The 12,082-nt window shown below is 37.4% G+C and overlaps 1 protein-coding gene across 4 annotated transcripts in view; it reads right to left on the bottom strand.

Annotated features, from left to right (window-relative positions):
- The window catches only part of RPS6KA5 (ribosomal protein S6 kinase A5), a 179,752-nt gene that overhangs the window by 70,729 nt on the left and 96,941 nt on the right, over positions 1–12,082 (bottom strand). For 3 of the 4 annotated variants that reach the window (XM_047080216.1, XM_047080217.1, XM_047080218.1), the window contains exons 4-5: positions 6,475–6,590; positions 3,437–3,544 (exon numbers count right to left, since the gene is read on the bottom strand). The exons of the other annotated variant lie outside the window; for it this stretch is intronic. In XM_047080216.1, the coding sequence (XP_046936172.1) occupies positions 3,437–3,544; positions 6,475–6,590 (224 nt within the window). The remainder of the gene's footprint in view (positions 1–3,436; positions 3,545–6,474; positions 6,591–12,082) is intronic. 4 annotated transcript variants of the gene reach the window in all.

Genomic DNA, 12,082 nt, shown 5'->3' with positions numbered 1-12,082 from the left:
TCAACATTACTAGGTAGTCAAGTTAAGAAGAGGACTAAAAAGTATCTAAAACTGAGGTCAATAGTGACCTTGACAAGAAGCTTACAGTCAGTTGGTAGGTGTGCAAGCCAAACCAGAGTAGACTAAGGAGTGAGTGAGATGTGGGTAAGTAAAGAGAGTGTGTAGACAAATACTGACAGAGGAGAACAAGAACACAAGAGCTGGCAGGGAATATGTAATTCTGAGATAGATTCTTTTTATCTACTAGTCAATCCGTCCATCCATCCATCCATCCATCCATCCATCCACTCTCCATCTTTAAAAGTTTAAGACAGGAGAGACTAAGCATGCTTAAATGGTAACAAAAGGGTCCAAGAGGAAGAGGTAGAAAAGGAGAGAGGTTAGTTAGAGCTAGAGCCATACAATCTCTCCCTAGGCACTGGAAACCTAGGAGGAGACTCCTTAAACTAGAGTTTAAACTAAAAACCAAGGAGGTAGAATAGGGATAAACAAAAAAGAAACTCACTCCAAGAAAGATACTTCAATATACGTGATTCAGAGTGACATGTGAAACCAAAAAGGAATGCTAGCTAATCAAAACAGAAATTGTTTGGTGGAAATATTTTTAAAGTGGAAGGAGTCTTAGGCAGGGAAATTGGCTGAATAAGTGGTAGGTGGAATTAGGGAAGCAAAGGACCACGAGATCCCGTTGTAGGGGTCTCAGAGAAGGGTAGTTCCCATGCCAGCCATGAGAGCTAAACCTGAAGTCTAGTGTGATGGTATGTCCTCTATAGAAAGAGGAAGAATGAGCTGGTAGTCTGAGGGGAAGAGATGAAACTAGAAAGCTTAATTATACAGACACTATCACGTAACTATAATTAAACGCAGCTAGGTTGTATTCAGTGAAAAATAAAATTTATACAGTATTTCTCCACTTCAGATAGAATCCCAGTATTTCATTTTTGCACCTAAACAACTAAGTGCTCAAAACTTAAGGCAGCCCATGAGAGCCCCCCTTGTGGAGGAGCGGCTGACATGACTCGCAGGACACACAAATCTCTCTTGTGAGGAGGGACCTGGCTGGTTCAGTCATACAGTCTTTCTGATTAATTTGTATCTCTGTATTAAAACTCAAGAACTCTGATCCATATTTGACTTTTGTTTATTTTGTTTTAGCTTCTGACATTTTGCCGTTGCCCAGGGCCAAAGTCTGCCAAACATTCAGCCACATGTACCTGTAAATACACGAGTCACTAAGTGATTCTTTTCATTGGTGTCTTACCAGAACCTAGCCCAATGTCTCCATGGAGAAGGCCCTCAACAAATACTTTGATAGAGGGAAGGAGCCAATTCGTGAATGGTCCCATGGAGAGAGGAGATGATGGTCACCAAATCTCCCTGCGAAGGGGTCCTTTACAAACCAAGGGCCCTTTGGCTGTCTGTTGAAGCCCACAGACCACTTCTCAGAATAGTGTTTTTAAATGCACAGTATGACAGAGGAAACTAATCATATTGCAATACAGACAAAAGAAACAAATTACGGTGAAATATACTGAAATCAAAATAGAAAGAGAAGTTGTGACATCATCACAAACATGGTTCCGGGGCACGTGCTGGGCTCGTCAAGTTCCAGACATCTCTGTAGAAAGATCTGGCCAGGCTACTTCACTAGCAACACCACCAACTGATAGCATCTGCAGGTTTTGTTTTCAGTTTCTCAGAGAGGAATTCTCCAAACTCCTGTCTGGGAAGACGTGTTCTCAGGACAAAGTGGCAGAAAGAGGCCGTGGGAGCTCCATGGTTCGCTGTGTCATTATTCACCCCAAGGAAACAGTAGTTTCCTTGTTGCGGCCTCACCTTCAGCCCCTCGTCCCTGAATCCAGTCTTTCTACTTAACCCTTTCAGTCTTCCTGGAAGGTAAGGGAAGCATGGCTGCCTGGGTGAATAGGGGAGACAGAGACCCAGAGGCTACCTGTTTCTTATATAGACTTCCAAACAACCCTCCTATGTCCCATGGCACCTGTGTTCCTACTCTGAGGGAGTCCTGAACCTTTCTGGGGGCCAGAAGTGCAAATTAGTTTGCCTTGGGGCTTCTCACGTTGCTAGCTTAGGATTCAACTGTGATCAGGGATGCTTAAATTGGCTACAAGTAGTATTCCTGCTGTCCGTCTTCCAAAATTTGGTTGCTATATTCTTTCATCTTTTCTGAGTACATACCTATTTTACTCCTTTACTTTTGTTTATGGGGTTTAATGAGGAAGCAACAGTAAATGTATTTAATCTGTCACATTTAACTGACATTGCCACTAATAGTTTTACAAAGGAGAAAAAGTCTTAAAAATCAAACTTTGAAGTAAATTCCTCAAAAATTCATCTATTTTATAACAATGGTTGTCCCATCAAAGATAATCAATATAATTATAACCATAACTTCATGAAGGCATCTTATTCACCACTGTATTATCCAGTACCTAGCATAGTAGAGGTGGTCAATACTTGATAAGTGAACTGAATGAATATAGATATGATAAAAAGTTGAGATCTTTAGTTTTTATGATTTCAGCACTTATCAAATTCACTTAGGACTACATGGGCAATATTCCAAAAAGCAAATGTTCAGAAATAGATATGCCTAATTTGGAATTCAAGACCAATGTGTTTTACAACCACAAAGTTCTTCACTACAAAAATTCCACTGTGATTCTGTATTCTAACTAATAATTTCTTAGATAAAAATGAATTGGCATTCAAATTCATCTAGTTATCTTGCATAACCAGTAGTGTAAAAATATAATTTTTATTACAGCTGCTACATGAGGAGTATTTAACTAGAACTAGATGTACAGTTTTAAATGTCATTAAATGCACCTGTAATAATAAAGAGTTCTACTGAAAGTGCAAGGTCCTCCATATTCAAAATCTGCACGTTAGCTATCAAATTTTAGTTCAGCTATCACAAATTACTTCAATAATTTTAGATTGTTGAAGAAGTAGGTCTAGTAGATCCTTGTCATTTTTGTCAAGTGAATTCGAAGGGCCATCATGACATGTCCTACTTTGTAAATATAATGTAAACTGTATGTCCTTTGTTTTGTAATGGTCCACTGGTTATCACCTAAGCCATAATTCTCCTAAAGGCCCAAAGGATTATTCAAAATTTTCAGTCATATTTTATAGGGAAAGTTAAATGCATAGTTTTGATTTGTTTTAGACTGGGGAATTCTGATATATTCATTAAATGTTTACTGCAATTCTAGCAAGATGGTTCCATGTTCCATGGTAATTTAAGCTAAAACTCTTTACAGTCATTCAGGTCAAGATGTTCCTCTAGGCAAACCTGCCCCAAAAATCCATAATCCATATGGTACTATCCTGATAAATGCTTCTTCTACAGCTCATTTTTTATCATTGTGTACATTCCATTGTTACTAACTTCAAATTAAAATATAATACTCACTTCTTCAGCCACAAACTCCTTACTCAGACCAAAATCTGTCAGCACCACGTGGCCATTAGAATCAAGTAGAATGTTCTCAAGCTTAATGTCACGGTATATAATCCCCAACTGTAAAAACAAACAAATATGCATTTTAAAATAACAGTTTCCAAAAAATAAATTAGGAAAGTCTTTGTCTATCTTAAAAACAAACCAAAAAAAGGATTCTCCTGCTCAGGATGCACTAATGGCTCTTAGTGACTGGCCATGGCAAATGTGAATTCCTCTATCTCAGGGCTCATCTGCTGGGCTCGCTGGACCTCTCCTACCTCCTAACTCTTCCTTCTTTGTGTAACGAAGGTCCATCTTTGTTGGCCCAGTTTCTGTGGGGTCTTTCTGTTGACTATTGCTTCCTCCTATCTTCTTAATTATCTAATCCTCACTGTACATGATCTTCTTCGGGTACTTTTAGCCAATTCGTGTCCATCACTTGCTAATGGATTCGGAGGCTTTCCTGACTAACCAGATTCCACACTGGTCATGTCTTTCTTTTTCTTCTTACAGCACCTACACATATATTGCACTTATCTAAAAATAACTGATATTTTCTAGGTGTTTCCTCCTTGTCTTGATATAACCATACTTTAACTCTATTCTTCACATTTATCTAGTATCTTGCAAAGCATCAAATAGATAATTAATAAAGGCTTGTTGAATAACAGGCTTCTAAATAAGCAACAAGTCAATTAGATAACATTTACATATCCCTCCATTTTGTTTTGCATGTGTTACAGTAAAACACTTCAGCTATTTCTTCAGCTAAATAAATCTACACAAGTCATATAAGTTCTTGATATATGTGCACTGCATATTTCATGTTATGTCAGCCTAAATTAAATGTTTTTAAACTTAGAAACCCTGCTTTCTACAACATTAAGTATATGAAAAAGCAGATTTGTACTAATTTCTTAAAATTGAAACAAAAAATTACAGAAGGAAACATGCTAGGCAATTTCCCTCCTGGAACTTCAGTGTTCTACACGAAAGAGAGGATAATATCTGCAGGCCGAGCAGACATTTGACTCGAAGCTTCATGAACATCTAACAGCCAGTGTGACCTTTTTTTCTTTGAAACAAACTCTTTGAAAACAATTTTAGAAATAAATTGTTTACTATCTGCTTCACCTCATCACTTCCAAGGAAACTCTCATTTTTTCTCTTCTCAGGAAACTCAATGTTAGCAGCTGTGTCAAGGTTAATATTCCTGGCTTCCTGTTGTATCTCTTTGTATTTATCTTTTTAGGGTAGTAAGATTAAGAGAAACTTAGCTGAGATCTGATTTGCTACATTACTTTCACTCTACATCAATTACATGTATATCCAGTATTCATCAGGTTTTCTACTTCTGATTACCCTGTTTTAATAATAACAGGTGTTCATGGATTTTTTTCTTTAATAAACAGAATTAACAGAATTAAAGATTTCACACAAATTAAAAACTGAATTTAGTAGCTTACCCATTGGAGCTTTGTATTTGTTTTGCTTGTTTCTACTCTGGTTATTTATGGTGATTTCTACCATCGTTTTTATATTATAAAAACTTACACCTAAGCATAAAACTCCAAGATTTTTTCAACCCATTCCTGGGCCCAATTTGGTTCATATATGAAGATGTCCTAACTGCTTTATATCCCACGGATACTCAACCAGCAAAAGCTGGCCACCCCAGGACAACTCCACCCAAAGGAATGTCTGTCAGCTCCCTTCCTGCTCCTCTGTCTCTTTGGTCCACGCACTGCAGCCCCACCCCCCATGCCCACCAGGGCCTTTTCTCTTTCCCTCCTATTCTTATACATTTTCATCCACTCTCCGTAAGACTCCTGCTCTGACCACCCCCACCCCCCCATCCAGTCCTGGCTCTATTCTGCTCTAGATGTCCCCTTTCCTTGATCCCCACCTTCTGTGCTTGTGTCTTCTCACCATCTTTTCTCACAGCCTCTGCCGTCCATTGCCTCCATCTTGCAATTCCAGTCTCCTTGCCACTTTAAAATTTTCCTCCCTCTTCCCTGCCTTTTCCTTCATCTCTCTCCACTCCTGTCCATGCTCCATAAACACCACTTTAATCCCTGTTCATGTCTAATCCAGTGCAGGATCTGAATTCACGACAAAGAATAGTAGCTCTACAATGCACCTGTCTCATCCTAATGTAGCGACTCAAGTCGTGATGGCCTCATGATCTCACACACTTTGATGAAAATTACTCAAATACTTTCTATTTCTGAGGAAATACACACACGCTTGGTCTACACGGCTAACTGCTTCTATAATAATCCGTCCTCATTAAGTTAAAAAAAATTTAGTCAAAATTTCTTCGATCAAGATTAATAGTATCTGAAATAATATATATATGTTTAAAGTTCGAATGGATTTTATGGAGTTCAAACAGCAGCACAGGCATGAATTCCACTTAAAGTTTTTAGCAACTGAGTTCGCGCTACATGGAGACAATGGAAGAGAAGGGACAGAGAGGGAACAAGAGGGGGACCCCAGGGGCAAAACAAAGGCAAAGGCAGACCAGAGTGGGACAGCGGGGTAGCTGGGTAGCGTGGCAGGCGCTTCTTTCCAAAAACTCATATTCTCCAACTTAATGAGGAAATATACCCTGCAAACAAACAGGCAGAGTCTGCAACGGAGTAAGTCACAACTAAGCAAATATAGATTATGACTTGTGGTTTTATTTCAAAGGTTATTTTAAGAATGAAAAGCTTTTATTCTAATGGTACTTTGTAATAAGCATTAGGATTTTTCATAAACAAGAACCAAAGAACTGCTCACATTCTATCTTTTTAATCCGTATTGCAGGAACTACCAAGAAAAAAAGATGATTTTTGAAAAAGGGAACTACAGAATTGAGAATATTGGCAACGGTGTGTAAGTGTGCTTTCACAATCTCCACGAAGACAATGACGTTTAAAACAGTAGCTCTTTAGCTCCAGCATTACCTCAGTTAAAATAGATTTTTTTTCAAGAAAAGAACTCTCAAAGACTGAGCATCTTACCTTGTGGAGATGTTCGAGGGCAAGCACAATCTCTCCAACATAGATCCGCACCTCGTGCTCTGTGAAACGCTCTCTTTGAGAAAGATGAGTAAAAAGTTCTCCACCATTTATATAATCTAAAAATGAAATATATTTTTTTCTTTCTTTGACTTGTATTCATAAACTTAAGGAAGTATTCCCTTTTAAACATTTTGGATTAACCACAAGGCACTGACTTTAATATATTATTTTTGTATAATTCGTTGTCTATAGTATATAGTTTCATCTAGAACATATTACTAAATACACATAGTAATACATTTCATAAGATAACGACTACCCTAAGCCACAATCAAATGAATGTGCATGGAGTATTGCCATTAAAACTATTACATGACATCTGTATATATTTAAATACATTTTTCCAAATGGCAGTGTATCAAAACCTCTGCTATCACCACATAATATTTAGCTTGCTGTGGAGTACCAAAACATCAGCCATTGCAACAACTAAGATAAAAAAAGGAACAGAACAAAACAGAACACAAACAAAACTCTCGGCTTTTCCTTTGTAATAGCTGCCAGTCACTATCTGAGCAGATTCCCTATTTTCTAGAATTTTCTATGTACCCTTTCAAAACCATGTTTCAGGTAGCAGGTGGCCTTCTTATTGCTCTATGCAGCCCATAAGTAAAAGTGGCACAAGGTGGCTGAGTCAAACACCTGACACTGAAAGATTCCTATTTCCCTCTTAATTTGCCCCATTTATCCCAAGAATAATGAAATTAGAGACAAAAAAGGCTACAGTGAGAAATACATAAGAGAGCTGAATAATAATAATAATATAACATAATAATATAATGTGATTAATAATATAATTACTAATTATAAATATAATTATAATATAGACAGTATAAATATAATTATATTTAATAATAATTACCACTATTATTTGTAAAAATTATTTGTTTGTAATTAGCTCTAATAAGACATTTATTGATAATCTGATAGTAGCTTCATCAGAAACTAACCACTGCTACCTGACCACACAACATCTACGTGTGAGAAACAGCATATACCTAGAAAATAGTCACAGATGTAATTTAAAGCTTTCCTCCTAAAAATTTGAGAAGCATGCATTCCAAGTATATTCATTTATCAAGTTCAGCAAAATTTGAAAAAGGAACAAAGCAAAATCTTCACGAACTTGCAAATTTTTGTTTCATCTTGCCTGGTTAGCTTTAAATTCCAAAAAAGCAGATGCAACAGAATGAAAGAACTCTAATGGTTGTTTTGCAGTGTGTTTTACAAAGCGCATGCCAATAAAAAGCATTGCCCTTCTAAGGCTTCTGCATTTTGCTCAGAGGTTTTAATTATATCTTAACACAAAGCTAATTATTAAAAAGGTGTAAAGGAACACAGCATTCCTGCCAACTAACAATGAATTTTTTCTACCTTTAAGTAGTTATTTACTTAAATCAAATACTGATGTTTATGCATACATGGTTTCCACACTTAGTCATGACACAGAAACAGACACCCACAGGTCAGCTGACCAACTGACAAACTCCTACCCATCCATCCTTGCATGTCCTATGCCATTTTCTCATCTTCAATAACCACTCCAGCAGCTGATCACTTCCTTTTTTGTTAGCCACTGTACTTATTAAAGACTTCTCCCACTGCAGTTATCTTACTGTATTGAAAATGTTTATTTGCACACTTGCCTTCTCTACTAAACTCTGAGCTTTCTACAAGTCTGGATCAATGTATTCATCTCTACAAACAGTACCCACATACAGGAAGCACTCCATAGATATATTAATTAAACACAGATTCTCTACAGTGGAATAAATATTAAGTATACTCTGAAAAAAATCACTCTGAAACTCAAAGGCAAGTGTGTTGTAAAAATAATCCAATATACTATCTTTAAGGGACCTCAATATAGGCCATAGGACCTGGGCTTTGTAACTCTCAGACTGGGATCAAACTGCGGTTTCACTGTGTCCTGCCTTGAGCAAATCAAGATTCTCTCAGCTGCAGTTTTTATCCATACAATGGAAATGGTTAACTACTGTGGATTATGGTTGCTTGGAACATAGAAAGTGGTTTATTTTCCATTTACTGGGGAGACAGAGAACAACTAATGACAAACTTAAGAAAACAAACCTAAAATAGCATCAAGTAACCTACTTTCTACTTTTGGAATCGCCCAAGAGCCAAAGGTGAAGACCTGACTTTCATAAAATAAACATGTTTTTTTTTAAAAAAAATTTTTTTTTCAACGTTTATTTATTTTTGGGACAGAGAGAGACAGAGCATGAATGGGCGAGGGGCAGAGAGAGGGAGACACAGAATCGGAAACAGGCTCCAGGCTCCGAGCCATCAGCCCAGAGCCCGACGCGGGGCTCGAACTCACGGACCGCGAGATCGTGACCTGGCTGAAGTCGGACGCTTAACCGACTGCGCCACCCAGGCGCCCCAAAATAAACATGTTTTATTTGTAGGTACATGGTTGCGTACTTTACAAAGTGAACAGCCCGCTCTACGTAGCGGTCCAGGTATCGACAGTGGTAAGTAGATACAGAAGCTGCCAAAGGGCTATAATGGCAGGAACTATGGTACAACTGAAGTGTCCTTATGGGTTAAGTACTTGTGCTAATCAGTGGCTGGGATAGGAGGTCAGTGAGAATTTCTATAATGTAAGCAGTTGGTACTCTCAGTCATTATAATTTTAGTTGTTCTGTTTAGTGTGTTGTGGTATCTCATTATGGGTTTAATTTGCACTTTCCTGAATCATAATGATACTTAGTATCTTTCCATGGCTTATTGGACATTTAAAAAAATATTTACTTATTTTTGGGAAAGCACAAGTGGGGAAGGGCCACAGAGAGGAGGACAGAGGGTCAGAAGCCAGCTCTGCACTGATAGGCTGAAAGCAACGAGCTCGATGTGGGCTCAAACTTGTAAGCCAGGAGATCACGACCTGAGCCAAAGTTGGACACTCAACCCACTGAGCCACCTGGGTGCCCCAGCTTATTGAACATTTTTATATCTTCTTTGGTGAAGTGTATTAAAGTGGGTTTTGTTTTGTTTTGTTTGCCTCTTGATGTTTATATTTTTTTAAGTTTATTTTTGAGAGAGAGTGTGTACAGGGGAGGGAAGGGGCACAGAGAGAGAGAGAGAGAATGGGAATTTTCCAAGCAGCCTCCACGTTCTTAACACAGAGCCTAACACGGGCTCGATCCTGCAAACCGTGAGATCGTGATCTGAGCTGAAATCAAGAGTCAGACACATAACTGACTGAACCACCCGGGGGCCCCTGATTTTCTTTTCTTCATTTGAAATATAGTTCACATAGGAGCACCTGGGTGGCTCAGTTGATTGAGTGTCTGACTTTGGCTCAGGTCATGATCTCATGGCTTGCGGGTTCGAGCCTGATGTCGGGCTCTGTGCTGACAGCTCAGAGCCTGGAGCCTGCTTTGGATTCTGTGTCTCTGGCTCTCTCTGCCCCTCCCCACTCATTCTCTCTCTCTCTCTCTCTCTCTCTCTCTCTCTCAAAAGTAAACATTAAAAAAAACTGAAATATAATTCACATACCATGAAATTCAAGTTTTTAGTATATTCAGTTATGCAACTATCAACACATTCAATTTTAAAACATCTTCATCACTCCATCCAATTTAAATTCCAATTTATCTTTTTTTTCTTTAGTTGCTTGTGCTTTTGATACCATATTTAAGAAACCATTGCCAACACCAAGGTTGCAAAGATTTACCCATCTTCCACTAAGAAATTTTTTCATTTTAGCTCTTACTTTTAATCTTTGAAACATTTGGAGTTAATCCATTCATGTTGAACAAAGCAGTGAAGGTGGATATTCTTGCCTTGCTCCTGATTTTAGGGGGAAAGAATGGCTCTTGATTTTGAGGAAGTTCACTATTCCTACCAAAAAGTAGCAGTAGGAGTGTCTTTATCACAAAGGAGTGTTGAATTTTGTCAAATGTTTTTCTATGTCTACCCTGATGATAATATGGTTTCTGTCCTTTATTTGACTAGTAAGGTATATTAATTGATTTTCACTTTTCCTTGCATTCCTGGGATAAATCCTACTTGGCCACAGTATACCTTCCTTTTAATATGTTGCTGGATTCAGTTTGATAGTATTTTGTTGAAGATTTTTGTGTCTTTATTCATAAGAGATATTGGTTTATAATTTTCTTGATTTATCTTGATATTTTTGTCTGGTTTTGGTGTTGAGGTAATACTGGCCTCATAGAATTGGTTGGAAAGTGTTTCTTCCTCTTCTATATTTTGGACATTTGTGAAGACTGGCATTAATTCCTTCTTAAACGTTTGTCAGTATTCACTACGGAAGCTATATGGGTCTGGGCTTTTCATTGTGGTTAGTTTATTACGTCTTCTCCTTCTTCAATTTACTTACTTGTTATAGGTCTATTCAGATGTTATATTTCCTCTAGTCAACTCTAATAGTTTGTGCCTTTCTAGGAATTTATTTCACCTAAATTGTCTAATTTTTGGCAGACAATTGTTCACAGTTTTCCCTTATGACCCTTTTTAATTCTGTAGTTAGTAGTCCCTTCTTCTATTCCTAATTTTGCTGACTTGAGCCTTCTTCCTGTTTTACTTGGCCAATCTAACTACAGGTTTGTCAATGAATCATCTTTTGGTTTCACTCATTTGCTTTACTGTTTGCACATTCTCTATTGGATTAATTTCTGCTCTAATCTTTATTATTTCCTTTGTATCTGCTTGCTTTGGTGTGAGTTAGCTCTTCTTTTTCCAGTGCCTTAAGGTGGAAGATAAAGTTACTGATTTGAGATCTTCTTTAAAAAAATTTTTTTTTCTTCTTTTTCAATTCAGGCAATTACAACTATGAATTTCCCACTAAGCACTACTTTAGCTGCATCTCATAAGATGTGGTATGTCATGTCTTCATTCTCTCTCATCTCAAAGTATTTTCTGATTTCTCTTTAGAGTTGTTCTTTGACACACTGGTTACATAAGAGTAAATTGTTAAATTTCACAGTTGTGAATATCCCAAATTTCTTTTTGTTATTGATTTCTAACTTCATTCCATTGCAGTCAGAGAACATACTTTGTATAATTTTAAACTTTTTAAAACTTATTGAGGTGTTTTTTAAAAAAGGTTTATTTAAGTAAAATTTACACCCAACGTGGGGCTCAAACTCACAACCCCAAGATCAAGAGTCAATGCTCTTTCAACTGAGCCAGCCAAGCACCCAGAGGTGTATTTATTTTTTTAGTGGCATACCATATGGCCTATCTTAAAAGAATGTTCCTTATCCACTTGAAAAAAATATGTATTCAGCTGTGTTTGTTCAGAGAGCTCTACAGATGTCTGTTATATCTAGGTGGTTTATCTTCTATTTCCTTGCTGCTCTTTTGCTTAGTTAATCTAAAGCATTATTGAAAGTGGAGTACTGTTGTTGAGTTATTTATTTCTCCCTTCATTTCTATCAGTTTTACTTCATGTATTTTGGGTCTACATTGTTAGATGCATGTTTGTTTGTAATTGTTATGTCTTCCTGATGATTTGGCACTTTGATCATTATGAAGTGTCCCTTTTTAATCTGGAGTAACA

Source organism: Lynx rufus, unplaced genomic scaffold (assembly GCF_022079265.1).
Source record: "Lynx rufus isolate CCGP_SWC_20201006 ecotype Redwood Valley unplaced genomic scaffold, mLynRuf1.p SCAF_17, whole genome shotgun sequence".
Classification (NCBI taxonomy): domain Eukaryota; kingdom Metazoa; phylum Chordata; class Mammalia; order Carnivora; family Felidae; genus Lynx; species Lynx rufus.
This window is presented reverse-complemented; position numbering and strand designations above follow the sequence as displayed.